This window comes from Gnatocerus cornutus, chromosome 4 (genome assembly GCF_029298725.1).
Source record: "Gnatocerus cornutus isolate USDA-ARS CGAHR chromosome 4, icGnaCorn1.1, whole genome shotgun sequence".
In the NCBI taxonomy this organism is placed as follows: Eukaryota; Metazoa; Arthropoda; class Insecta; order Coleoptera; family Tenebrionidae; genus Gnatocerus; species Gnatocerus cornutus.
In genome coordinates, this window is record NC_142236.1 from 732,877 (window position 1) to 759,784 (window position 26,908).

A 26,908-nucleotide genomic window follows, 5' to 3' on the forward strand; every position below is an offset into this window, starting at 1 on the left:
TAGTTATTTTTATTTACAGAATAAGATAATTTGGTAATTAACTAGGGGTTAAAGCTTCAAATTTCCACAAGGGGTGTCTCAATTTGGCCGAATTAAATGTCACCGACACTTTTCCTTAGGGATGTCAGATGCGGTTGGTGGCCCTGCGCGTCAAATGTCACCTGTCAATCGATGTCAGATGACGAAGGTCACATAAACATTTTTTTTATAAATTGCGGAATTATAATGAAAATACAGTAGTGTCGCGGCATTGGTGGTATTGCGGCGTTCCTTCCCCCGATTTTTACTTGGGGGTTGAAAGGTCCCCCCTTTCCCAACATATGGAGTGATCAGGACCATGTTTTCGGCAATTAAACGTTTTACCAGCAAAGGGGATGTTTCCCCCAACTCCATGGTGGTGTCAAGACCCCCCAGCCACCAGGCGATGTCGTCGTCATTGCAGAGAAAGTTTGCCAAAGGGGTGCAATACAACAGTAAGTTTCTTTATTGGTGGGACTGTTAAAAACCGACTTTTTGTAGTGAAAATCGTCATCAAAGGCGACAGGAACGTGGGGAAGACGTGTTTGTTCCACCGCCTCCAGGGGAAGAAATTCATAGAAGAGTACATTCCAACTGAGGAAATCCAAGTGACTTCGATTCAGTGGAACTATAAGGCCACTGATGACGTAGTGAAAGTCGAAGTGTGGGACGTGGTGGACCGCGGCAAGAAGAAAAAGAGATTCGAGGGGTTGAAGCTGGAAAACGCGCAGATTGAAATGCCGGAAGAACCAGCTCTTGACGCCGAGTTTTTGGACGTTTATAAAGGGACCAATGGGGTCATTATGATGATGGATTTGACCAAAACCTGGACCTTTGACTACGTCCAAAGAGAACTTCCTAAGATCCCTAGTCACATTCCCGTCATTATCTTGGCGAATCATTGCGATATGGCGCATCACAGAACTGTAACCAGCGATCACGTCATGTTTTACATAGAGTCAATCGCCAGGTGAGCAGAATTCGGAAGTTTCAATGTAAAATTTCGGTTTAGTTCCAGATCTGCCCAAGTCCGCTACTCGGAGTCCTCAATGCGCAACGGTTTTGGGTTGAAACTCCTCCATAAGTTCTTCAACTTGCCGTTCCTCCAGCTCCAGAAGGAGACGCTCTTGAAGCAGCTCGAGCGCAACGAAATCGAAATCAAAGCAACAGTCCAAGAACTGGACATGTTTTGCGACTCCGACGAGGCAAACTACGGGAAATTCCTCGAAAACCTCGTGAAAAAGCGCCGCGAAGTCGCCGATTCCAACGCCAACATTCCTCCGCCTGCACAAATCAAACAGTCCGCTTCTAGTCAACAAGTCTCCACCCCCATTCCGTGCGAAGTGAAGAGGTCTCAAAGTGGCCCCATTGTTATAGGGGCCGGGAAACCCATCCCTTATGGAAACCTCGCGGCGAAGAAGCTCATGACTCAAGCCTCCAAGAGTTCCAGTCAGAGCTCCGGGTTTATTAGCAAGGTTGGCGTGGACCAGATCGTCGAAGGGGGCATTCCTGACTTGCGACGGCTGGAAATCAGTCCGATCACTTCCGTGGAGGAGTTTTGCCCGGATGGGGGGCAACTCGACAGGAGTTTTCTCGATGATGTTCAATACAATGTTCAGAATAACGCGAAGATGGACGACAACGAATCTGACTCGTGAGTGTCTTCTTCGAGGGGTTAATATGCCTCAAAAATGATGCTTAATTTCCAAACTAACTGATTTCCTAGTGATTTCTCTTGATTTCCTAGTGATTTCCTTTTATTTCCTGTGTTTTCCCTTGATTTCCTAATGATTTCTCTTTTTTTTTTTTCTGATTTTTTTTTTATTTCCTAGTGATTTCTCCTGATTTGCTTTGATTTTCCCTGATTTTCTAGTGATTTTCTCTGATTTTCTGGTGATTTTTCATAATTTCCTGTGATTTCCCCTGATTTCCTAGTGATTTTCTCTGATTTTTTAGTGATTTCCTCTGATTTTCTAGTGATTTCCTCTGATTTCCTGTGATTTCTTTTGATTTTCTAGTGATTTTCCATATTTTCCTCTGATTTCCTGTGACTTCATCTAATTTTCTGTGATTTTCCCTGATTTCCCCTTATTTCTTATAATTTGCTAGTGATTTCCCTAATGTTTTTCCTAATGTCGGTATGTTGATGTAATATGCAAAACTATGGCTAGATGGCGCCACCATAGATCGGCCAAAAATGTTTGCGGCCAGAAAAGACTTACTTTTAGGCCGCTTTTGAGGCCTAAAAATTCCACTTTTAGTGTAAGTCGCCTAAAAACATATTTTGTAGGGACACCGACACTGGGAATCCTCTGGTGTCGGAGCTCCAAGAAGACTTCGAGCCGGAGGAGCTGGGCTCGTCGTCAAAAAAAATCAACTTGAAGTTGGATCTCAAGGCTCCTGTGGAGAGCAGCGAACTGGACGTGGACAAAACCGCCCCGGAAGACTACGACATGAAGCAGACAAACGACGAGTTCGATTCCACCATAAACTCGGAAATCTCAGAACTGACTTCAGACGCGTACGACGGTTGGATGGGCACCGATACCAAATGGCGGCGGTCCCCAGAAGGGGGCGAAGACGTCTCCGTGGTGAGCCAGACCCTCGACTACAGCAACAGCACGGCGTATGATGACAGCACCAGTGTGACGTCCTCGAATGTTCATATGGAGCTTCTCAGTTCGAAACAGAGCCCCGAGTCGCCTAATGGAAGCGGCCACAGTGATAGCGATGAAAATCAAACTTCTAGTTCGATCAAAAAGGAAAAGAAGAAGAAGGAGAAAGACAAGAAGCACAAACACAAGAAATTGAAAGAAAAGACGAGGGAGAAGGAGCGGAAGGATTCGAGCAAAGGCGAACGCCGCAGTAAGAGACGCTCTCGCGATGAAACTTCTTCGCGGCGGGACGAGTTGGAGGAGTTTCTCAATGGGAGCGCCAGTCCGCCCATCGATGCGGCGTATGAAGCGATTTAGCTGTTGCTTGTTGGTACAAATTTATTGTTATGACATGCTAATATGCTTTGCAATGTGGTCTTTTAACATCTTAACAATACCTAATTAGGAACGCGTTTAAATCGATGGTAACGATAGGCAAAGAAGTGAAAACCTTTCAAATTACCTGTCCAGTAAAGTAGGCAAGTCAATAATTACAGTATCTAAGTCAAGAATGTTTTTGTTGTTGTTTAAAATTGTAATTTGCAAACAGGATGTGTGCCTAAAGTTTTTTACAGACGTATTTTTGTATACTTCCGGTAGTCTGTTGCATCTTAAATCATATCCAGTGCAATCGTCATTATACTAAGATTTTATATTTGCTTGTGGGCCCCTTGTTTTGTTTCTCTACGCGACTCTTGTTAATATATACAATTTTAAACATTTAATGTTGTTTTGTTTACTTAAATAAAGAAATATTAGAATTTAAACGAAAACAAAGATGTTTTTTTCTGTTTGGCCGTCCCTTTGAACTGCTTGACTACTAATCTAACTAAAAGACAAATTTTTCATTAATAAGATAAAAATACAAATAATTGGTAAAAACCTGAGCTAATTTATCCAAGTTTCAAACTAAAAGTTTAGCCCTCTGATGAGAGAACGTGTGAACTAACAACTTTGGCATAATTCCACTAGGTGGCTTTTTCTAAAAAATAACAAATTTTCTATCTAGTGACCTTCAGCTTCTCGCGATGTTGCGATTTCAGGCTTTTGAGTCATTAAAAAGTGTTCAGCCTTAGAGTCTGGTGTTATGTGTGAGTGGAAGTTACCGTTTTTATGTTTTTCCAAGTCTTCAAAATATGTTCGAGGTAATTTGATGTAACCTAATTTATAATGTGAAAAACGATTTTATGTCAAACGTTGTTGCGTTAGCTGTGAAGAAAAACATAATTAAACATAAACTCTGCGAGTTCTAAACCTTTTGTTATGTTTTTTTTAAATTTAACTAATTTTTTGCTTTCAGAGTCTAAAATAGAAGTGATTCAAAATGGTTGTAGAAGTAAAAGGAGGCCAGCGAAACTTGCACAAAGTCGAGTTTATGTCGAAAAATGCGAGATACGAAAGGGTGAGTTTCAAGAATGATTTTAAATGTTTCTAAATTCGCAATTTGCATTTCCATTAGACTTGAAGTTAGCCAAAGCATGCTTATTTCTGATTGGTTGAATGGATAGTGCTTCTTGCCATAAACCTAAGGAAACAAAAATTACTATACATTCCGAAATCACTAATCACATTGGTTGCCTATATGCTGCATATCGTTCATCTAAGTGCTGCATGTTCAAACGTCATAATGTGGTCATAATTAATTAATCAAGACTTGTTTTTCAGTTAGTGTTGGTGAAATGGATTCGTAACAATTTTATGGATTCTCGTTGAAGTTTTGTAACACAGTAAGCTGAAAATTGTTTGAATCACAGCTTTAGCATGCTTTGTGGCATTTCAAGTTCAACTTTATTTACAGAAACTTGGTCTATAGAAGATTATGGTTTTCTCATGACCACACACCTCACAGCATCAATTGTACCACCCATCTCTTGGCTGCATCCCAATAAGCTCGAGTGAATGTCACCACGTTCCGCTTTAACATGAAGTAACTGAACATGCCCCAACAAAAGCCTAGTTATGGTCAAATTGTTAGAATGGATTAAGCCACCAGTGCAAGTTACAAATCAGATTGTACCACTAATACCTGTTACTTCGTTCACGGTAAATTTGCATTTAAAATTGTTTTTTTTGCGTATTTTTACCGTAATTTCAGATGTTTGAAAGACGCTTATCGTCGCTCAACGTCAAAAGAACCTGCAAGTTGTTGTCCAAGCTGAAGAAATCAGTGATTTGATGCTGCTTGAGCATACTAAAGTGATACAAGAACACACCTTTCCAGTGATGTGTTCTTGGATCACTGTTATTTCATTGCGACGTAGATGAGCTGAAAAAGGTAAAATTCAAACTGGTTGGAGTCAAAGATGAATGTTTTTTTTCTTAGTTGTTGACGTCGTTTGATAACTGGGATGTTCAAAGTGCTGATTTTCAAACATGCTGAGTCTTCAAGCGTTCGCACACCAAAACCCGAGTGGAAAGCGAGTACCATAGTGTTCTCTAGAGAAAGACCCAAAGGAACTCGACCAACAACACTACAAACAACAACTACTACAAGGGCTGTGGAGGATATCTGCTGTCTTTTGAACTATTTGATGAAGTTAAGAAAAGATCAGGAAATGGAAGCTTGTAGAGAAAGACGCCATTGGTTTCTTAAAAACGCGAAATCCTACAATACTGAAAATGCATCGCTGTTTGTTTAGGAAGGATGGAAGGTTTGTTCAATTTCTTTTTTTTCCATTCATGGTCTCATCTTTGTCTGTTGCAGCCGAAGACAAGCAGGCGCAATGAATTAACGGCTTCACTTAACGTGAACAGTCAGAGCTGCTTCTGCATGAAGAATAAGAATCTTTTTAGGAAGTAGCAAGGAAAATAAGGACAATGAAGATTGTAAGGATGTGGACGCAGAAACGTGATTTCAACGGCCTTGTTAAAACTAAGCAAGACGCGGTGGTACGAAGTTGTGATGGCTCATTGTACCAACAAGTTGAAGGTTCGTTTTGCTTTCTTAAAACTAACAAATTCAGCATTCTTCCTCAAGGTTGCTTTTATCCAAAAACTTGTCCTGATGTTTTCCGGTTTCAAATAGATTTATTAGTTTTGTTGGGTCTTTTATGCTTTTAAAAAGCGTTTAACTCTATGGTCTGGTATTGTGTGTAGCAAGTGGAAGTTTTACATGTTTTTTCAAGTCTTCAAAATGCAATCGAGGTGATTTGATGTGACCTAATTTATTACAAAAAAACGATTTTTACGTGAAAGATTGTCGCGTGACTTTGTTAAGAAAAACATTGTACTTACAATCGTTGCGTCATGGTTTTCAGTCTAACTAATCTTCTGCTTTTAGGGACAAGAACAGAGGTGATTTTAAAAAGTTGTAGAAGTAAAAGGAGGCCAGCGTAACCTGCACAAAGTCGAGTTATTGTCGCAAAGTGCTAAAGTTTGAGGGAAATACTAGATGCCAAATCTTTTTATTTTGACAGGGTGAGTTTTAAGAATCATTTTAGGTTTGGTTGCTAAATTTGCACTTTGAACTTCCCTCCTTTTTGTTCAGTTTCCACTAGACTTGAAGTGGACAAAACTGCTTACTTTTGATTGGTTAAACAAATGTGCAAACTTGACATCAACCTAAGAAAACAAAAGTTACTACATAGCGACATCATTAAGATGTATTATTGGTTGCCTATATGCTGAAGTTCAAGCGTTATAATTTCTACTAATTTAGACATGTTTTCAGAATATGAAGAGACCAGGAGAATACTTGTTGACTTTCTAGTTTTCCTTGGAATGCTACGACATAAATTATGCAAGTTAAGAACTTCATTTGAAGTTGGTGTTGGTGAAATGGATTTGCAACAAGTTTCTCAATGTTCATTCTGAGAGGAAAAGTGTACAGAAGAGAATGGATCTACTAACACATGGAGGATATGATGTGAATTTCCAAAATAGGTCAGAAAGCGGAGTATTCTGTAATTTTTGCATTTGCATGTTTTTGTAACAAGATCTCACAACACTGTTGGTATTTTTAACAATTTGAAGTACGATTTGGAATTTTTGTAGCCGCGATCTTGCTTCGTCTTTTAGATATAAAGTAATTTAAGAACGAACGTGTACAGTTTAACTACGAGTTTAGAATTGACTACTGTTTTGTTTGTAAATATAACGGCACTTGTGTAGTCAAATCTGTTCATCGTCCTGACTCTTTTTTTTCTTCTATACTTGAATATTGAAAGCATATTGTTTTAGCTAGAACATGCCAAGCAGGTGGTGTTTGTTGGAAGCGCAAGAGGAGTACAAAGGTAAGATGAAACTTCAAAGATTTATGAAAGTTACACATGTTTGTTGTAGGTACAGTGCAAGCTTACAGAACTAGTGTTTCCTTTCCGGATTTGTGTTTTGCTGCTTTGTTGATGCGCCCTTCAGGTCACTAGGAAATGGTGAATTGGAGAAGATGTAGCCTCCAAGAGATTTATCATCATGGCGTGAAACCCTTCATATGTATCTCAGTGTCACAGGTAAAAGTTGTTCCATTGTTAAGTGGTTTTTATAGTGACTTTTCTCTGTTTAATGAGTTTTTTATTTTTTTTTGTTAGGGAAAGTTCTGGTTAACTTCCAAAGGTCGCTTGAAACAAGAAATGATGTCGAGAGTGCGTCTACAAGCAACAGAGTGCTGATGCTACAGTCGAGTTCACGCTGATGACAACATGCAATACAAGGTTTGTCTTAACCAATCACTTGACTGTGGATTTATCTCATTTTTCAGATGTTGAAGGACTATGAAGCTGCAAATATGGAAATCTACCCCACCTAGAAATACCATTTTTACCGCAACAAAGGAGTGAGTGGATTTGAGCGCTAATATGACATTTCCATCAAAATTACCAGTAAACAAGTCTTAATATCAATTTTGTGGAATCACAACGTCTCTAATAATTAGATAATGTACCATTTTACAACCAATTTCTGCAATTGAACATTTATTAAAAGATTTTTATTATAGGCAACCAACAATACACGTTTTTTGTGGTGCTTTACATTGGCGCGGCTAACTTCTCTTGCTTAAATTGCTTGCTTTTGATTGGTGGATTTGAACTTGATAAATTCTTTGTTGTGATTGGCTGTGAATTGTTGGTTGCCTACATTTGGACATTGCTCGAAATATTTCTCTTCCATTGGTGAAAATTCCAGATTCCCAAAGCCAGCGCCTCCACCATCCCACTATCACCCGTCTCCTGGATGAAGAGTTGCTCAGTTTCACTCTCTCATATGCCCGCCCAACTTCAGTGGATCAGAGGAGTCCAAGTCGGCATCTTCACAGTCACACGGAAACCATCTACAAGGCATCTAGGAAATTTGAAGCGGTGGAGAAGCTCCCCAAGAAAGAAGCGGCTGCCCGTGCAACCTCGCCATGTAATAAATTGTTAAATTTGTTGTAGTTTTTTTTACATGAATAAAAAATTTTTTAAATTATTTAATTTTTTTTACACAATTTTAAGTTATGATTCTGTAAAAAATTAGCAAAAATTTAGAAGTGACGTCATCTACACGCGGGTAGCGAAAGTTAAAAATATTTATAGTAAATTGTCATTGACAAAAATTTTAGAATTCTTAACAATTTTAATTTTTCAAAAATTACATTCAACTTCTTAAAAATTAAAAATGGTGGCGCCATCTATCAATGAGTAGCAAAAGCTCAAAATTGTCATTAAAGAAAACTGTAAAACGTCAATAATATAATAGACACTTTCGTGTCTATTATATTATTAACATTATAAATAATAGACACTCTCTATTATTATATCTCATATTAACATCACAAAGAATGGACACTTTCTTATTGAAGCTTGTCGGATAGTGGAGGTTGGGGTCCGGTCCCCACCACCCTTTCCCCATTTTTTTTAGCACTCTTTTATAGTTTTGGAGGAGTCAAGTGTTCGGGAGAGGTAACAATTAGCGCCATCTATTATCGACTTTATTAATTAACCAGGTACAAAAATTAATTAATTTTTAAGAATTTTCAATAGTTTCTTGCCGCGGTTTTGACGAAGAACACCAACTGCTGCGAACGACGAACTCCTCTACAGAGTGGCACACTCCAGGTCCAAGTTCTCAAAGCAAAAAACAAGTTTTTGAGACACTGAAACAAAATACATGAATTAGAATTAATTTATGGACTTTTTGGGAACATTTTTCAATTACTTGATTCAGTGGCTCGCGAGAGACAAATTGCGACACTTTTCAGATTAAAAAAATGTGACAAAAACGCGAATTTTGGCAATTTCAAATTGACAAAAGCGAAGTTAGCGATTGAAACTAAAAACAGCGATAGAGCGATGCGAAAAAAAGGGACAAGGGCGCGAATTTGAGGGTTTTAAGTTTAGCAACGCGAAGTTAGCGATTTATACTAAAAACAGCGACAGAGCGATGCGAAAAAAAGGGACAAGGGCGCGAATTTGAGGTTTTTAAATTTACAAACGCGAAGTTAGCGATTTAGACTAAAAACAGCGACAGAACGATGCAAAAAAAAACGGACAAGGGCGCGAATTTGAGGTTTTTAAGTTTAGAAACGCGAAGTTAGCAATTTAGACTAAAAACAGCGATAGAGCGATGCGAAAAAAAGGGACAAGGGCGCGAATTTGAGGTTTTTAAGTTTAGAAACGCGAAGTTAGCAATTTAGACTAAAAACAGCGATAGAGCGATGCGAAAAAAAGGGACAAGGGCGCGAATTCGAGGGTTTTAAGTTTAGAAACGCGAAGTTAGCAATTTAGACTAAAAACAGCGACAGAGCGATGCGAAAAAAAGGGACAAGGGCGCGAATTCGAAGGTTTTAAGTTTAGAAACGCGAAGTTAGCAATTTAGACTAAAAACAGCGACAGAGCGATGCGAAAAAAAGGGACAAGGGCGCGAATTTGAGGTTTTAAAATTTACAAACGCGAAGTTAGCAATTTAGACTAAAAACAGCGACAGAGCGATGCGAAAAAAAGGGACAAGGGCGCGAATTTGAGGTTTTAAAATTTACAAACGCGAAGTTAGCGAATTAGACTAAAAACAGCGACAGAGCGATGCGAAAAAAGGGACAAGGGCGCGAATTTGAGGTTTTTAAGTTTAGAAACGCGAAGTTAGCAATTTAGACTAAAAACAGCGACAGAGCGATGCGAAAAAAAGGGACAAGGGCGCGAATTTGAGGTTTTAAAATTTACAAACGCGAAGTTAGCGAATTAGACTAAAAACAGCGACAGAGCGATGCGAAAAAAAGGGACAAGGGCGCGAATTCGAGGGTTTTAAGTTTAGAAACGCGAAGTTAGCAATTTAGACTAAAAACAGCGACAGAGCGATGCGAAAAAAAGGGACAAGGGCGCGAATTTGAGGTTTTAAAATTTACAAACGCGAAGTTAGCAATTTAGACTAAAAACAGCGACAGAGCGATGCGAAAAAAAGGGACAAGGGCGCGAATTCGAGGGTTTTAAGTTTAGAAACGCGAAGTTAGCAATTTAGACTAAAAACAGCGACAGAGCGATGCGAAAAAAAGGGACAAGGGCGCGAATTTGAGGTTTTAAAATTTACAAACGCGAAGTTAGCGAATTAGACTAAAAACAGCGACAGAGCGATGCGAAAAAAAGGGACAAGGGCGCGAATTTGAGGTTTTTAAGTTTAGAAACGCGAAGTTAGCGATTTAGACTAAAAACAGCGACAGAGCGATCCGAAAAAAAGGGACAAGGGCGCGAATTCGAGGGTTTTAAGTTTAGAAACGCGAAGTTAGCGATTTAGACAAAAAACAGCGACAGAGCGATGCGAAAAAAGGGACAAGGGCGCGAATTTGAGGTTTTTAAGTTTAGAAACGCGAAGTTAGCAATTTAGACTAAAAACAGCGATAGAGCGATGCGAAAAAAAGGGACAAGGGCGCGAATTTGAGGTTTTAAAATTTACAAACGCGAAGTTAGCGAATTAGACTAAAAACAGCGACAAGACAACACAAAAAAAAAAAAATAGCGCGAATTCTACGATTTTCAATTTACAAACGCGAAGTTAGCGATTTAGACTAAAAACAGCGACAGAGCGATGCGAAAAAAAGGGACAAGGGCGCGAATTCGAGGGTTTTAAGTTTAGAAACGCGAAGTTAGCAATTTAGACTAAAAACAGCGATAGAGCGATGCGAAAAAAAGGGACAAGGGCGCGAATTTGAGGTTTTTAAATTTACAAACGCGAAGTTAGCGAATTAGACTAAAAACAGCGACAAGACAACACAAAAAAAAAAATAGCGCGAATTCTACGATTTTCAATTTACAAACGCGAAATTAGCGATTTAGACTAAAAACGGCGACAGAGCGAAGCAAAAAAAAAGGGATGAGAGCGCGAATTTGAGGATTTTAAGTTTACAAACGCGAAGTTGGCGATTTAGACAAAAAACAGCGACAAGACGATACAAAAAAAAAGAGACTAGGGCGGGAATTTCGGCAATTTATACAAGATCAAAGAGTTTAGCCAACCGGCTCACCTCAGTTTCACAGCTATCCATCATCCAGGCATTTTCAAGTGTTCGCCAGATCTAAAAAATAAAACTATGAACACACTAAACTTGCAAAAGCGAAACAAACCTTCTACCGACACAATTTCGAGCCTAGGAGTGCCACCGCTTCTTTCTTCTTCTTCTTCTTCTGTCCAAATCAACTCATGAAGTTTCCAACACGTTGCACGGCATAATGAAGATGGATGAATAGAGAAATTCAATAGAAATGGTGGACAGAATGAATTTTAGTGTATCAAAGTCAACCCCCGCGAACACAAGCACCGTAGGAGATTTTGGTGAACCCAAAATTAACTCGGCCCCCGGTTTCAGACAAAGCCTATCCCGTGGGTGAGCATTTTGACCAAGGTATCCCGTAAAGTGCGTCTACACTCCTAGACAATGCTAACATAATCATTTTATAAATAAAAAAAGTTTTAAACCTATACTGACTGCAACTATGTTAGTTTTGTGAAGAAGGGCAGTTGTGTTTCTACCGACAACTAACTTAAACTCCCGCTCCTAGCTCAGTGTCCTAAGCCCCCTACAGATAAAGTTCGAGCACTGATTTCTTAATTGAGTTGGTATAGCTAATACACTGTCTCAAGTTCTCAAGTCTAATCAAAATAAAAAAAAAGGGAAATTCAAAATTTGATAGAGATCTAATTTATAGAAAACATAGTAATTAAAGATTTCTGAAGCAATCTGAATCTGGAATAAAACTTCCGGTTATTGGGATCAGCAAATAGAAAGAAAACGCTTACCATTGTTTAGCATCTTTTTGTCTCTCCAACAACTGGACCCCTGCTACTTCCATCTTGAAAACAACTTTAGCTGAGGCTATCCACCCACCATCGATTAACTCTTGCCAATTTGTCCATCAATGCAGTTGGTCATTCCCACTCCACTCATCGAAGGTAATCTGAAACAAGACCGTTTGAATTATTAAATAATAAACTATAGTCCAAATTTTGTAATTTTGGTTTATCTCTAGTCACTTTTTTACCAATAGAGTTCTAATTGAAAGTCTACACGTCCACACAAGTCCAAAGATTTACATTTGCAGTTAAAACAAATGTTAATGATTACGTAATTATCCAAAATGAAAAAAAATGAAATGTGTTCTTACAAATGTGTACTTAGCAATCACTGCTGTTTTATTTCCGAGAAATTGATGCAGAATCAACCATTTTCTAGAGCACTAAAATCACCAATGTCATTTTTTTTAAATGCATCAAAGTGCCTAAAAGTCGATAGTAGGCACAATTTCTGGTAGGCACAAAAATACGTAATTCACTGAACCAATCAGAAGCAAGTATTTTTGCCGATTGTACAAGTCCAGTGGAAATTTATTTTGACAATTTGGAGGAAAATTCAAACTTTGTCATAGCAATAACTTGAAATTTCAAAGTTTAATGTCGTCCTTCGAGTTTAAAAACAAAAATTAAAAGAAATGTGCAAATTACCCAATCAAGAACGCTGAATTTTCACGATTTCCATCAACAACAACCAAAACGGCGGAAATCATATTTGTATCTGAAGAAACGCAACACAAAAGTTTCCAAATGATGAATTTCTCATTGCGAAAAAATCCTCCATGTGGCCGTTGAGACGTCTATTCTGTACTCTTCTCTTCCCTGAAAACATTCAAAAATCACAACCAAGAATACAAGAAAATCAGCGACTTTAAAACAACCAATCAAAAGAAGGAATTTTTGGCCGTATTTAAATTTAAAATTTGAATAACATGGAGTGGACAGTTTAACAAACAAAAAATGAAACAAGTGCAAATGACTGTCATAACAAAAGATGAAATTTCCTATCCAAAAACGTTTTTGCATAAGAAGTGATGCTGTGGTCAAAAGGGCCCAACCTTCTGCGTGATTGTCGATCAGACTGCATCCAGGAAACGTCTGAACCACGAGACTTCAAGAAAACCATAAAAGTTCTCGGATTAAGCTCATCCGCATTAGTAAACTGGAAAAATTGAAAAGTTACCCAAGTCTGTTGAACTCTAAACTTACATAACTTTACACATATTTATAATATATTTGGTAATTACCAAAGACAACAAATAATGTCTCACCCAGCCAGAAGCTGCAACTAGTTCTCATTTTCCTAAAGTTCTATAAAGATAATAGAAAACTATCTCTGTAGTGATGCTAGTTTTGATCATTCAAATCAAATAAGTCAAAAAATTGCTCTACTGCAGTGCGTTATCCTAAAAAATAACTCCCTCAAAATTTTTTGCCGTTTGTTAAAAGTCATCTTGGCATTCCAATAGAGCAATGAACTGGTTAAAAGCGAAAATCGACAAACTCCAAAATTTAGATTTATAACAAATTAAACAACTAATTAAAATATGAAGTTGGCTCATTTCCATTCCATTCTGCAAGTAGTTCTCATTTTCCTAAAGTTCTATAAATATAATAGAAAACTATCTCTGTAGTGATGCCAGTTTTGATCAATCAAATCAAATAAGTCGAAAAATGCTCTACTGCAGTGCGATATCCTAAAAAAATTACTCGCTCAAAATTTGCTGCCGTTTGTTAAAAGTCATCTTGGCATTCTAATAGAGCAATCTCCAAAACTCTAAAATTTAGATTTATAACAAATTGAACTAATTAAAATATGATTGCGGAAGTAAAAGTTGGCTCATTTCGGTTGGATGTAGCTAGTTTCAATTCTTGTTCATAGTCTGACTGTGCTTGTCTGTAAGACCACATCAAACCATCAACAGAGACAGTACAAGTAGCAACAAACTTTTCATTTTAAAAAACTTACCCTGTCTCTTCACTTTGCAGCTATGATGGTGATTCTTCACTTCTTGATAGAAAGTCAAAATCTCCTTGCTTAGTAAATAAAGAAGTTCGTTCGCTGCATGATTGGTTGCTTGCTGAACCGGTTGAAAAACCTGGAAATTGGTTTCTTTTACTCCAAATAATTCCATAACTTCTCTTTCCTGAAAGATTTAAAAATTAGTTAAAAACCGTCTGCAATAAACATCAGATTTCCCCTTTTTTTACAACAAACAAAAGAAATTATTGTAACAACTCAAATCCACAAGAAAACGCCAAGTAATAAAACGATTTTGAAACAACAACAAAACCGTGATAATCCATTATTCAATATTAGACAAAAAACGGAATTAACTAAATTACATCTTGTGCAGTTGCGTAACTTTAATAAACACATCGCAAAGAACTTGTGTAAAGAGAAGCGACAAAACGTCTTGTGTGTACAGTTTCAAGAACACAACACAAATTCTATTATCACAATTGATGTAAAAAAAAATTTTCTGTAATTCTGATGGCAAAAAGAAAAAAATTGATTCCTACCTTTACCAATTACTTGTGTTTCATTTCCAGGAAGTTGATACTAGAAGACAACCGCAGCCCCTTTTACTCTTTTTTCTCAGCCATTTTCCAAAGAACTAAAATCACAAATGTCAAATGTCATTTTTTTTTAAATTCATCAAAATGCCTAAAAGTCCATTAGTAGGCACAATTACCGGTAGGCACAAAAACACAAATTCACTCAACCAATCAGATGCAAGTATTTTTGCCCATTGAACAAGTCCAGTGGAAATTTATTTTGACAATTTGGAAAACATTTCAAACATTTTCGCAGCAATTACTTTAAGTTGACAAATTTAATGTTTTCTTACCAGTTTGGGAAACAAAAATTAAATTACCTAACCAAAGAATGGCAAAATTTCCAATGAAAAGATGGTCAAGCGAAGACATCTACAAACCATGAAATATTTGTGTTGAATTTCTTGGGGTGAACTCGCAGTAATCGCAATTATCATCCATCATTAAACGACTTCCAACAACTTCCTCCGCAAATTATACTAAATATACGTTTCTGACAAGTATGTTAGCTGTACCAAAGTTGATTTTCGACCTCCACGTCACACGTCTTTGAATTTCTTCATGCCCTTGTAGATACCCAACGTCTGTAAAGTCCTTTTGAGTTCAAATTCAAACTGGTGTACTTCAAGTGTTCGTTCTTCTCCTCCATCGCAATTTTCGTCTTCTACTCCACGAAATATTTCTTGATTTGTTGTAAACAAATGCCTCCATGTTCTTCCTAGAACAGAGGCATAGTTACTTATTTATGTTTTTCTTAACAAAGTTATGCAAGAACCGTTTTTCATAGTCTAATCAGATTACGTCAAATTATTCCGGTCATATTTTAAACATTTGGGAAAACATGAAAAACTTCCACTTGGTACACATAAAAAGATATGACAGCCTGAACAAAAATAATAATCGATTTGAAACCGAAACTCAGCACTGGGAGAAATTAGCTGCAAACCCAAACTTGACACTTGACTAACTAATTCAACTTAAATTTTAAACACATTTTTGAATAAAAGCCACCTAGCAGTGAAAATTGAACAGGGAAATTCGAAATTGCAAATTTAGTAACAAACCTAAGCTTGTCCACATACTTGGTTAATATAGGTTTGGCAATAATCTTGAAATTTTCAACTTCAAAATTCTGTTATTGCTGCAGTGGCGGCACTTTGTGGTATTTGTAAATATTGTTGGCCTCCATTAACCTCAGTGTCTTCTTGATACTGCTTCAGTTCTTTTTTCTAAAAGCAAAACATTAATTACAATCAAATCCACAAAAAGCGTTGAAGCAACATTTACAAATGTTGCATTTACCTGCTTTTCTTAACAAAGTTACGCGAAAAACTCAAACCAATTGTTTTCCGCAATTTAATTAAGATTTTAGTAGTTACCTTGTCTTGGCTCTTGAGACTTGATCAAATCACCAAAAACTTCTCCTATTGGTGAGATCGTGGTAATTTTATATTTGTTAGGTTGGTGATCTGACTATCTTGCAACCAATCAGAAAAAAGGAATTTTTTGATTGCCGCAACCAATCAGATCTTAGGATTTTTTTCCAAATTTTTGCTTAGAAAGAAATTGAATTAAACCTCACCTATTTAGACATCGCAATTAGAACACGACTTCATCAAGGGCCTAAATTCACGAGGTTAAAACCGCATTGCTTCAATGTTTTTAGTCTTCGAAGTTTACAACTACTTTCTTCAATTTCCTTCAAATTACGACTTCTGATAGTAATTTGAAGTGTCCACATCCCCATTTTCAACAAATTAATCAAAACTTGGCTCTTAGACTTGAAAAAAACAAGAAAATCTTCCACTTTCTGCACAAGACCTAAAATTGCACAAAACATCAGAAAACTGCGGTTGAAAGACTTTTTCCCTCACCTGAGTTTTCCAAAAGTGCCCAAACGTCGCAACAACATCATAATTAATCAATTTGAAACAGTTTTTCCGTTACCAAACTCAAACACACCAAGCGAAGTTAGCTGCAAATTTTTTCTCCATTACAGGAACCGCACGTACCGACAGAGCACCGTTCAAGAAGCTAGTCAGCGATGGTGGACTGCAATTAAACCAAATTTGTTTGCGCAGTTCCTCCGGTGACCAGCAAGTAGCGAAAAACTCCACAAAACCCGTGAAATTGTACTTTTTCTTCCACATGTAGTAAATCTGCACTGATTAACGGTACGTCTTGTCTTCAGCACCCCCAAAATGTCGACCAATCCATCCCTTTAAACCCCAATATTTCTGCATTTTCAACGCCTCTTCTTTTGCAGATGGAAGAACAACCAAAAGGACAAGTTCGCTGTTTCTTTGACGTTTCAATCGGCGGTCTGCAAACCGGGAGAATCGTTTTTGAGCTGTTTACAGATGTTGTGCCCAAAACATGTGAGAATTTCAGGTGTCTTTGCACAGGGGAGAAGGGCGTGGGGGTTAATACCAAAAAGGAGCTCCATTTTAAGGTTTGAGTGGTGTTCAGACCAAGGGGAGAAGTCTGACGGGGTTTTTTTTCCAGGGAGTAATTTTCCATAGAGTGGTGAAGGATTTTATTATTCAAGGGGGCGACTTTTCCAACGGGAATGGGACAGGTGGGGAGAGCATCTACGGGGGCACGTTTGAAGGTGAGTCAAGACTTCTAAATTCACCCCCATTATCAAAATTACCTGTTTTTAGATGAAAACTTTGACCTGAAGCATGATCAGCCTTTCCTACTCTCCATGGCTAATAGGGGGAAGGATACCAACGGGTCGCAGTTTTTCATGTGAGTTGGGGGGAAGTTGTGAATTGTCTTCAAACAGAGTTGGCCCCAAACACCCAGCTAAGGTCAAAGGGCCGCCTCTGTTTAATTTGACTTTCTGTAGCAATTTAACACGTTCTCACCTTACAAGCTGTGTTACAGAACAGTTACTTTTGTTGTTCTGTAGCAGTACGTCTGTTCCATCTAGCCTGGCCTTCGCTGATCATATGTTGTCATGTTTTGTGTTATAGTACTACACAACCGGCCCCTCACCTCGACAAGTAAGCAGAATAAAACTTATCGAATCCTTTAGACTTAACAGTTATTTTCAGTGTTCATGTCGTCTTTGGTCGTGTCGTTGGAGGAGTTCACGTTGTTCGTCAGATTGAGTCATTACCGGTTGACACTAATAGTCGTCCTTTACAAGATGCCAAAATTGTTAAATGTGGAGAACTAGTGAAGCAAGTCAAAAGTAATTCTCTTAATTCGTTCTGTGACTTAAACTAACGCCTCTAATTAAAGGTAAGAAAGACAAGAAGAAGAAAAAGGAGGATAACGAGGAGGAGGAGCAGTCCGGGGACGAGAAAAAGAAGAAGAAGCACAAAAAAGACAAGAAAAAGGAGAAGAAGAAGAAGAACGAGTTGGTACCAATAAGTATCGTCCTCTCATCTAATCTCTTTAATTGTAGGAAACCGGATGGAGACTCCGAGGAAGAAGGCGAACTCAAAGACCTACACCCTTTGGCCACGGTGACTGACATCAATCCCGAGGACATCCCCGACGTCCCCTTTAACAAGTTCCTCATGCGAGGACCCCAAGAGAAGGAAAAGGACAAGAAGTTCAACAAAAAACGAAAAGACGATTTCAGAAGAGACCGAAATCGAAGAGACTGGGACCACAGTTTTAACCGACGCCCCGTCACCACCAAAAGCGGACGGATAATCAAAGGCCGCGGAAAATTCGTAAGTTCCCCCATCACCCCCAAAACTCCCCTGACAACTTCTTTCAGAGATACCGAACTCCTTCGAGAAGCCGCTCCAGGAGCGGCACTCCTCTCCATTGGCGCAAAGAAGAATCCCGCGTAATCAAACTCTCCGAGTTCGAGAAACTCGAAGCTGAGCGCAAGAAGCGCGAAGAGCGCAGAAAAGCGGAGATGACGAAGGAAGACGATCGTCACACCTCAGATGGGGAGGATAAGAGCGACAAACACAAAGAGAACGATTACAATGCGCTGGATTACGAGGAGAATCAATCAGAAGAGGAGGAAGTGAAGAAACAGGTTCCTAGTCTGGTTCAGTATCCGCTCCCGGGAACGTTCAACCCCCAAGCCGAGTCGAAGGACCCCCACGATGGGGAGATTCCAAACAACGCGAAAAGCGACGTCATGGCGATGGCTTTGGGGGTGCAAGTGAAGACTGGTGAAGACTCCCCACCGGAGACCACCAAGAAGGATAATCAAAACGATCATCACGTCCAAATCGACAAGAAACGGGATAAAGAGGAGTTGCGCGGAGGGCGTAATAAGTTTGAAACGGAGAAACCAAACAATGATGAGAATCGCGTGTATAAAAATGGGGGCTATCGCGACATGAACCGGCGAAGACCCGATCGATCCTTTGAGGATCGGCGACCGGTGAGAAGACAGTTTGTTCGGAGGGATAAAGGCAGGTACCCCCCTTATCCGTCCAGAGACCGACGTCGAAGATCCCGGTCGAAACACAGGCAGAGGTCGCGCTCCCGACGACATTCCCGCAGAAGGTCCTCTTCGCCGAAGGAGGAGCGCTACAGGAACCGCTCCAAATCCAACAGCGACCAAGAGAAGAAAGTTGAAAAAGAAGAAAAGAAACCGAACGACGCTGAGGAAAAGTACAAGCGACTTCTTATCCTTAGAAAACAAGTCGAGTTGCTGGAAATGAAGAAGAAGAAGGAAGTGGAACAGGTGAGATCGAACCATTAGCTTCTTTAACCTTCCCTTAGAAATTACAGGCGGAGAAGTACAGGAAAGTCAAAGAGGAGGCGGACATGTTGGAGAAGGCGAAGAAGGCTAAACGGGAAGCGATCGAAAAAGAGAAGTTGTTGAAGACGTACAAGGTGCTGCAAGAACTGGATAAGAACAGCGCGGGGAAGTCGAAGAGGGCGCGGAGTTACAGTTCGAGCTCCAGCAGTTACAGCGACAGTTCTAGTGATTCTTCAAGGTCTGTATGGTTTTCAGTGGCGAGTTTTTCATGTTAACACTCCTCAAGGCGTAGCAGATCCCGTTCAAAAGGACGCAGGAAGGGGAAGAGGCGAAGCAGTTCCAGCAGGAGCAGGTCTGGTGGTCGGCGCGGCTACACACCCAAGAAGAAGAGATAATTGTTACCTTCTAGACTTAAGTTCCATTTTCCACATTTCAAGATTCTATTTTTTTGGGAGAGATAGTGTAAGTTTGAGTTGATTGACGTTCCAATGAAGTTTGGTTTCGATTTGATTGTTTTTTTTATTACCCGCCGGAGAAAAAGTCGTTTTGAAAATATCAAACACTTTTATTTATCATATTGCTGTCTGCAATATAAAATCTAATATTATTAACAATTCAACACTTCCTACGTGATTTTAATTCCAAGGGACAGTGCCTGACAACATGTAAATTAGGTACCGAAAGTCAAAATAAAAAAGTTTGTTCTTCATAAAACGTAATAGTTATATTATTAAAAAATAATACGAAGTGTCAAAAAAATTAGCAAGTATAAAATGTTGATATTCAAGCCACTGCTTCCACTTCCATAGGTTGGTCCACTTCACCTTCCGTCTTCTTTTTTTTCTTTTTGGCAGCTTTAGGGTTAGCAGAGCTCTTGAGTATCGACTGAACTTGTGGATCGCTTATGGAGTGTTCTGACTTGTACAATTCCGGATCGAAGGGCAAACCCGTGATCTTATGTGGTCCATTGGGCATAAGTAATACCGTGAATTTAAAATGGGCTACGAATTCACCTAAAACAAGTCAATTGAAGTTGTGACACTACCAACCCCCAATAACTTACCCGATTTTTCATAAAGCACTTGGAACGGTTCGATTAATTTATTCTTGACACATTCGACAACCCCCATCTTTGCCTTAGTCTCATCTTGAAACCCCCGTAAATTGAACGGCATACTTCCATGCTTCGAACGCACTTCCGTATAAAACATCCGCGACGCCTTCAATTTCAACTGGTAAGTCTCTTCAGTTTTCTTATAAATTGAAACTCTACTCTCCCCCTCTTTCCCCACACCTTCCCCCGTGCTTATAAGCACGTCCATCGCGTACACTTCGTGCTTATCAAGCTCAAACTTCTCATGCTCCTTCTTTTGAGCTTCATTAGGATTTTGAATGATTGTTTTTTCACCATCAATCTTAAACTGCTTCAGTTGATGACTCAACATTCCTTCCACTGGCTTGCAGTTGAACGAATCAGCGACACGCTGCACAGCATCTGTGATTGTGTACGTTTCATTGCCGGGTTTCAACAACCTCAACGCTGCTTCAGAAGCGTAATGAGCTGCCAAGATCACGTCGGCTTTTCTTCCGACGATTTTGTTGGCACTACTGGAGCCCAAGATTATAGTGTGGGCCACCACTGCGATGAAACCATCAATATGGGCGCCTAGATCGCTGCAAGAAGAGGTGGTGTTAGCCAAAATTGGAGTAAACTCCTTGGGAAAGCTACAGAAGCGGTTTCAGAGCAAAGGAATAATCACTGTGATCAGTGGGATCAATTGGAGTTACAGAAAATCATCATTTGCGAAACAAAAGCCCGAGTTTAAAGCTGGTGAATACTCACACTTTGACCACATCTCCATCCTTTAAAATGCAGTCAGGTTCACTGGCTATGGGTGAAAAATGGCAAATACAGTTGTTGACGGAAACACAAGTTGGAAACGCAATTCCCTTCTTCAGTTCCTTTTCCTTCTTGAAGACCTTGCTGGTTTCTTCAGTGAGAAGTTGATCACCGAATTCGCAGATTTCCCTAACTGAACTACCGACGACACACTTCTCAAGGACTTGTTTGAGAATTCCTACAAAGAAACCTCGCAATAAAACCCAATTCGAGTCATTAAAAGATAGAAAAACATAATTAAGAAGGTAAAGTCTCTCCAGAGCACATGGTTTCTTCCAGGGAGCCTCGTCCATATGGCCACAGCCGGATTTCGGCGATTGTGCTCGTACCAAAGCGAATTTTGGAGTTATAAAATAGGGAAATAATAGAGCAAGGGGGCACTTACGATTGACTATTTCTCCTGCCATTTTATACTTGGTAACAACCAAGTCTTCGGAGATAGTTTTCTCCACATTTTTGTCGTCCGCCATTTCTAATGCAAACCACAACGCCACAAAACGCGAGTGAAGTTAGTGAACATCGCCAAGAGCTCCGCCGGTAAAACAGAGCGCATCGCAGAGGGAAATTCAAACTATATACTTTAGATTCTCATCATAGACTTTATTATTCAGAGTTACTCATTCCGCTGCTTTTGAAAGCGATTGTACTCCTTCAGACGGATCGCCTGGATGTTAATAAACCCAGTGGCGTCGCTCGGGGTGAAATCCGAATGCTTGTCCATGGAGACCAAGTCTTCGTTGTACAAAGAAACAGGCGACCAACGTCCCAAAACCGTGACTAAAATCCCAAACAATCAATTAAAAGACTAATTAGTGTTTTAATTTCACCATTTCCTTTGTAGATTTCGATGTTGACTTTCCCGCTCACTGTCTCTTCGGCTAAAGCGATGCAGCGAGAGACGTACTCTCCCTCTGGAGCGAACCAAAACCCGTTGTAAACATAATCAGATAAGCGCTCCCGCAGACTTTCCTTAACTCTCAACATTTCTTTATCCAAACAAAAAACCTCAAGATCTGTATGAGCAACGTGGAGGATGAACCCCCCGGGAGTCTCGTAAACCCCCCGCGACTTCAACCCAATGAATCTGTTCTCCACAATGTCGATTCTCCCAACCCCGTGTTGCCCCCCGATCGAGTTCAAAAAAGTGAAGATCTCCAGAGGGTTTTCAAACACCTCCGCGTTCTGCGTGATGACTTTGACCGGTACTCCTTTCGAGAACTCAATTGAGAGTTTAAAAGGGTCACTGGGGGCTTTTTTAGGGTCTGTGGTCATCAAGAACAGATCATGCGGAGCCTCATTATTCGGATTTTCGAGAATCCCGGACTCGTAACTAATGTGCATTAAATTCGCATCCATGCTCCAGGGGCTTTTCGGTGTAGCGGAAACAGCGATGTTGTGCGAAGAGGCGTACTTGATAAGATCCTTCCTGCCTTGGAAGCGTTCGGTGAAGGCGCTGATCCTCCACGGGGCGATGATCTGCACAAATCCCCGTCATTACAACCCTGTCTTAAAGACAACTTACTTTGACTTCCGGCCACAGAGAGTAGCAGGAGAGTTCAAAGCGCACTTGGTCGTTTCCTTTTCCGGTCGCTCCATGGGAGATGTACTCAGCGTGGTTCTCTCGCGCTGCTTTGACGAGACCTACGGAGATGCAGGGCCGGGCTAGAGATGTTCCCAGGAGGTATCGGCGTTCGTAGATGAGTCCGGCTCTGATTGCCGGCCAGACGTACTCTTTGACGAAAGTGTCTCTGACGTCTTCTATTATGACCTAGAAGTTTTGACAATCGTATTGACCTGTGATAAGAGGGGTTTACCTTGGAGGCTCCGATTTTGGTGGCTTTGGCTCGCGCGGCTTCAAAGTCTTCGTCTTGGCCGATGTTGGCCAAGTAGCAGATGACTTCGTAGTTTTGATCCAAGAGCCAGCGGAGGATGCAGCTAGTGTCTAAACCGCCAGAGTAGGCTAATACGACTTTTCCGCGGCTCATTTTAGTAAAGACTGAAGTTTATGAGGGGAAAAGAGATAATGAAAGGTCGCGACCAGTGATAATTAAAAATGTTCAAATTGCTACTGTTTATTTAAATTGACATTAGATTTTTTAGTGTAGGTATTATTACAAGAAATTGGGTTTAATAAACCTTTAATTACGTACAAGAAAACACAATATTGTCTAATTTTAACAATGCTATTTTAGTCTAAGTAAAATAAAGTATTGCTTCATTTAGTTTCCTAGTACACCTTCACTTCTGGAAGCGAGAAAAAAATGAGTTAAGCCGTTAACAGTCTGACTGTTAATAACTATTACAGCCTTTTGTTTCAGTAAGTGGAATTCTCTCAGTTCTAGCTAATTACACTCACATCAAGATAAAACAACTTTCAATCACAAAATCGTTTCAGACTCAGAAACAGAAACGATCTGAGATCAACATGCATAGATATTTGAACACCACCACGAACGATTTAAACTTTTCATATTTCAACTGTATAATCGTGCAATAAATACTTCATAATCCTAACGTAAACGCAACAAGCACTTGATAATTCTACCTCTATCGCTAACAGTTATAAAAAAATCAACTAAAAAACATCGAACACGACGAGACAAAAGCGATCAGATATCTGGTATGTTAAAGGTAACTTTTTTGGCGGAATTCTAGCCGGATAACGTAGCTAAATCACTCAGGAATCCTTCAGGAGTCAATATATGCGAAGACCCGATTATAACTTCCCAGTTTTTGGCATTGTTGGTAACTTCGTACGCGCAACGAATCTCTGAAAACGACATTCCTCCAACGATAAACACAAGAAGTCGAGGGACGTTCTTCACCGTTTGCTGGGTCTTGTCTTTGTGCCAGTGACCATAACGAGCACTAAAACCCATCGTTAGCAGTGAACATAAAAGAACACAATTTTACCTCGTTGGTGCGTGGTAAGCGCTGGTCTGAGCCCGTCCCGCCAAAAACGGAAAGTGTTTCTGATCTAATTTATCTTCAATACAGTCTTCCATGATGTCTTTAATAACCGGCGTCCATCGCGACATTTGGTACGTTTGTTCAGTTATGCGCTCCTTACGAGGGACGGTGTAAGGTTTCTTACGATTACCACCCTGCGAATAAAATGTGATTATGATAGTACGGGAAAAAGGAGCGACTTACGTCGCTGATTACGTTCACGCCCAACAGTTGTAGATTCGCGATGGTCTGTTTGTCTTTGATCTGTGCGTGCGTCGCCAACTTTGAGAGATTTTCGTCGGTGATTCCATTCTTGATCATGGCGTACAAGGCGATAATGCGCATTTTATCGTACTCGTTTGTGATTTTCGGGTCTAATAAAATAGGGACGATGTTCCTCATGTGGTCTTTGATTTTTTCGCCTTCTGCGTCGGTCCCCATCGCCAGGTCCTGTTCAACTCTGCAGAGTTTGTCGACGTAGCCCTGGTAGGCTTTCATACAGTCTTCAGCCAGGTGAAGATGCGTGGCGTATTTCGACAACTCCTTTTGGTACTGTGGCATCTTCTTGATCATCTGCGAGAGATCCTTCATCGACTGTTTATCGCTCTGTGTCATTCTTTTCGAATCAGTGAATTTCTTCAAGTTTTTGGTTACACTCTGGGAGACTACGGCGATGTGTTGGTGGCGCAACTCCAACCAGAGTTCGTCGTTTTCGTCCAAAAGCACCTCTTTGACCACACCGGCGGACGCCTCGTATTTGTACACGTCGTTTTCGATTGGAAGCAAATCGTACGCCATCGCTTGGAATGTAAGTTCGTGTAGTAATGGCGAGACGCAGTCAAAACCGCGATCTAGGATGACCAGTTGAGAGCGCGCCTTCTCTGGTCCTTCGCCCATCGTGGGCTCGTCGGCTTTATACGCGTCCAGTTTTTGTTGGATGAGCTGGGCGAGCTCGACGTTGCGGTCCCAATCACTACAACAACGTGAGAGACAAAGTGGTGATAATAGACCAAAAATAGTAGTATGATGAAACCCGTTGAAAATGGAAGAAAATGTTGTAAATGAAAGGAAAAATAAATTACGGGCGATCTGAGTTCGGGAAGCGGAAGGGGGTGAGTTTTAAGGGTAAAAAATGGTTTAAAAAAGGCTTCAACCCTGGCCTATAACTCAAGACAGTACCTTCGATACCGCACCGACGGGTACTCTCCAAGAGTGGCACAAAGAGTGGCGATCTGCTCGGCCATTCTCTCCATGTTTGCGTTGCGAGCGGCGGCGAAACTCGGGTCGTAACTACACTGGAATGTGTCGGGGGAGTCCAAAGAGAACACCTTAAAACAAACGCGTTAGAAGCGTGAAGTTAGGCGGATAAGCTAAGCTACAGTAAAAGCACACAGCTACCCTCATGCAAACACGAAACACACCTGTGACTCATAGGGTAAGAAGGCAATGTTGATCTCTTTTAGAGTTTTTATTTTCTTAGCTGCACAAGACTTGCACAGTTCATTGAACAGTTCTTCTGGGCAGACTATCACAGAAGAAACATTTCAATTAGAAGCTGTATGAAAGAGAGAGAAGTCGGGGAGTTTGTTCGCCCGGCGCCTCCACCAATTTTGCGAAGAAACTCCCCGACTTCCTTGCAGACAAACATGTTATTAGAAACGCCCCACAACCGTTAGAAGCTCAAAGCTGTAATAACATCAAAACGAAGTACCTGTTGTTCGAATGGGATAAAAGCCACGTTAATCTCTTTTAAAGTTTTAATAAATTTGGCAACCCGACTCTTGCACAACTCGCTAAATAATGTATGTGGACATGCTGTTGACAATCAATAAATAATCAATAATCTAAATCAACAGTCGGAGGATCAAAGGACACGTACCTTCGGTGAAAAACACGTGGGCAGCCCTATACATGGCCCGCGGCCCCTCAAAATCATTCATCAAACAATGGACTGATTTCTCTGATGGTGTTATAAGGTAAACGGCCTCCATGGTCGCCAGAGGTTCCCGTTTTTTGTGGATGTCTTCAACGACTACAAAACTTCGTTAAACAGAGCAGAGTGTGTTCAGTAACGTACGAGTTATTCCTTCGGCGGATATGTCGTGCATTTTACAACACGCAGAAACCATTCGCATGGCGAGTTGGTCCACCACTAGGACGCGCCATTCGAGGCCGTGGGCGGCTGCGGCGGCTCCTGGACCGTTCTTCTTCAACGCTTTTAGCTTCACGACCTCGTTCATGATCTCTGGAAAAAAATAAATTTGAATGTCGCGCGGAATTTTGGGGTTTTAACGAAAAGTTACTAAAATTTGACGTTTATTGGACGGACCAGAGGCGGAAAATTTGAAATCTGCTAGTTTAAAAAGCAGGAATTTTTGAGTTTTTGGGACAAAATAACAAAACCCGGGAGCGTCTAATCAAACTACTCGATCTTGTGTAATAATAACAAAAATCTAGGGGGTTAGCTTTGTAAATGTGCACACTGGACAATATTGACATTCGTGACGTCACTGACACCCCACTCATGTATTGCAGCATTAGATCGATAAATTGGAAAATCGAGGGAAAATCGACGCTGAAATAGCAACAAGAAATAAAAAGCCGTTGAAATTTGATGACAAACATGAATGACAAACGCGAAAATTGCTAATTTGGGGTCCCATCAAGTCATCAGTCATCTGTCAAACTTAACCAAAGACTTTAATTCACTTACTTATTCCTACTTGGGCTTTCAGGGCCATTTTGCTGTTTTTTGGGGTTACAACACTAGTCGACGAGTTAGAAAAACGTGGAAATTTGGTATTTTTTGGAAAGCACCACTTGACACCCGCAAACTATGACTCACAACTACGAGGGGAGGCGAAAGTGGAGGTGGGAAACCAGACTAAAAGT

The 26,908-nt window shown here is 40.2% G+C and overlaps 5 protein-coding genes and 4 long non-coding RNA genes across 22 annotated transcripts; 5 read left to right on the forward strand and 4 right to left on the reverse strand.

Moving 5' to 3' along the window:
- The first annotated feature begins 99 nt into the window (after positions 1-99).
- LOC148175702 (rab-like protein 6) lies at positions 100-3,449 on the forward strand. The gene is made up of 4 exons (XM_088034574.1): positions 100-473; positions 520-988; positions 1,031-1,672; positions 2,309-3,449. Exons 1-4 carry the CDS (start codon positions 338-340, stop codon positions 2,988-2,990), a joined length of 1,929 nt encoding a protein of 642 aa, XP_087890700.1. The 5' UTR covers positions 100-337; the 3' UTR covers positions 2,991-3,449.
- A 196-nt stretch (positions 3,450-3,645) lies between these two features.
- LOC148175703 (uncharacterized) lies at positions 3,646-4,858 on the forward strand. 3 transcript variants are annotated; one of them, XR_015770039.1, is made up of 4 exons: positions 3,646-3,817; positions 3,973-4,074; positions 4,338-4,399; positions 4,454-4,631. It is a non-coding gene; the product is annotated as an uncharacterized LOC148175703 (long non-coding RNA). The 3 variants fall into 3 exon arrangements; XR_015770038.1 differs by having other exon boundaries at positions 4,471-4,631; XR_015770040.1 differs by lacking the exons at positions 3,646-3,817; positions 3,973-4,074 and adding an exon at positions 4,768-4,858 and having other exon boundaries at positions 4,208-4,399; positions 4,471-4,715.
- On the forward strand, positions 4,857-5,467 carry LOC148175704 (uncharacterized). Its single transcript, XR_015770035.1, has 3 exons — positions 4,857-4,947; positions 4,996-5,323; positions 5,377-5,467. It is a non-coding gene; the product is annotated as an uncharacterized LOC148175704 (long non-coding RNA).
- Positions 5,468-5,478: 11 nt separating this feature from the next.
- LOC148175705 (uncharacterized) lies at positions 5,479-8,075 on the forward strand. Of its 2 annotated transcripts, XR_015770037.1 has the most exons (8): positions 5,479-5,601; positions 5,953-6,089; positions 6,343-6,554; positions 6,852-6,904; positions 6,954-7,120; positions 7,199-7,321; positions 7,369-7,443; positions 7,794-7,817. It is a non-coding gene; the product is annotated as an uncharacterized LOC148175705 (long non-coding RNA). The 2 variants fall into 2 exon arrangements; XR_015770036.1 differs by lacking the exon at positions 5,479-5,601 and having other exon boundaries at positions 5,998-6,089; positions 7,794-8,075.
- A 485-nt stretch (positions 8,076-8,560) lies between these two features.
- On the reverse strand, positions 8,561-15,017 carry LOC148175706 (uncharacterized). Of its 6 annotated transcripts, none has more exons than XR_015770070.1 (8): positions 14,864-15,017; positions 14,448-14,542; positions 13,894-14,071; positions 12,576-12,746; positions 11,874-12,031; positions 11,201-11,820; positions 11,101-11,151; positions 8,561-8,742 (listed from the first exon to the last, which is right to left on the reverse strand). It is a non-coding gene; the product is annotated as an uncharacterized LOC148175706 (long non-coding RNA). The 6 variants fall into 6 exon arrangements; XR_015770072.1 differs by having other exon boundaries at positions 11,208-11,820; positions 14,804-15,017; XR_015770069.1 differs by having other exon boundaries at positions 14,804-15,017.
- A 1,548-nt stretch (positions 15,018-16,565) lies between these two features.
- LOC148175707 (uncharacterized) lies at positions 16,566-19,672 on the forward strand. Of its 5 annotated transcripts, none has more exons than XM_088034930.1 (10): positions 16,566-16,657; positions 16,750-16,935; positions 16,989-17,094; positions 17,147-17,234; positions 17,462-17,491; positions 17,543-17,682; positions 17,733-18,172; positions 18,220-19,149; positions 19,188-19,405; positions 19,454-19,672. In XM_088034930.1, the coding sequence occupies exons 2-10, from the start codon at positions 16,750-16,752 to the stop codon at positions 19,560-19,562; spliced, it is 2,247 nt and encodes a 748-aa protein (XP_087891056.1). In that variant the 5' UTR covers positions 16,566-16,657; the 3' UTR covers positions 19,563-19,672. The 5 variants fall into 5 exon arrangements, with proteins under 5 accessions (XP_087891056.1, XP_087891057.1, XP_087891058.1 ...); XM_088034931.1 differs by having other exon boundaries at positions 19,463-19,672; XM_088034932.1 differs by having other exon boundaries at positions 19,197-19,405.
- A 39-nt stretch (positions 19,673-19,711) lies between these two features.
- LOC148175708 (proliferation-associated protein 2G4) lies at positions 19,712-21,607 on the reverse strand. Its single transcript, XM_088034944.1, has 4 exons — positions 21,453-21,607; positions 21,011-21,245; positions 20,231-20,841; positions 19,712-20,180 (listed from the first exon to the last, which is right to left on the reverse strand). The coding sequence occupies exons 1-4, from the start codon at positions 21,535-21,537 to the stop codon at positions 19,951-19,953; spliced, it is 1,161 nt and encodes a 386-aa protein (XP_087891070.1). The 5' UTR covers positions 21,538-21,607; the 3' UTR covers positions 19,712-19,950.
- A 39-nt stretch (positions 21,608-21,646) lies between these two features.
- Ass (argininosuccinate synthase) lies at positions 21,647-23,082 on the reverse strand. Its single transcript, XM_088034942.1, has 4 exons — positions 22,882-23,082; positions 22,590-22,835; positions 21,895-22,543; positions 21,647-21,844 (listed from the first exon to the last, which is right to left on the reverse strand). Exons 1-4 carry the CDS (start codon positions 23,050-23,052, stop codon positions 21,681-21,683), a joined length of 1,230 nt encoding a protein of 409 aa, XP_087891068.1. The 5' UTR covers positions 23,053-23,082; the 3' UTR covers positions 21,647-21,680.
- Positions 23,083-23,123: 41 nt separating this feature from the next.
- On the reverse strand, positions 23,124-26,900 carry Rop (Syntaxin-binding protein Rop). 2 transcript variants are annotated; one of them, XM_088034936.1, is made up of 8 exons: positions 26,730-26,900; positions 26,094-26,261; positions 25,896-26,048; positions 25,728-25,831; positions 25,196-25,344; positions 24,221-24,989; positions 23,981-24,171; positions 23,124-23,935 (listed from the first exon to the last, which is right to left on the reverse strand). In XM_088034936.1, exons 1-8 carry the CDS (start codon positions 26,755-26,757, stop codon positions 23,719-23,721), a joined length of 1,779 nt encoding a protein of 592 aa, XP_087891062.1. In that variant the 5' UTR covers positions 26,758-26,900; the 3' UTR covers positions 23,124-23,718. The 2 variants fall into 2 exon arrangements, with proteins under 2 accessions (XP_087891062.1, XP_087891061.1); XM_088034935.1 differs by lacking the exon at positions 25,728-25,831 and adding an exon at positions 25,438-25,541 and having other exon boundaries at positions 26,730-26,899.
- Between the last annotated feature and the right edge of the window lie 8 nt (positions 26,901-26,908).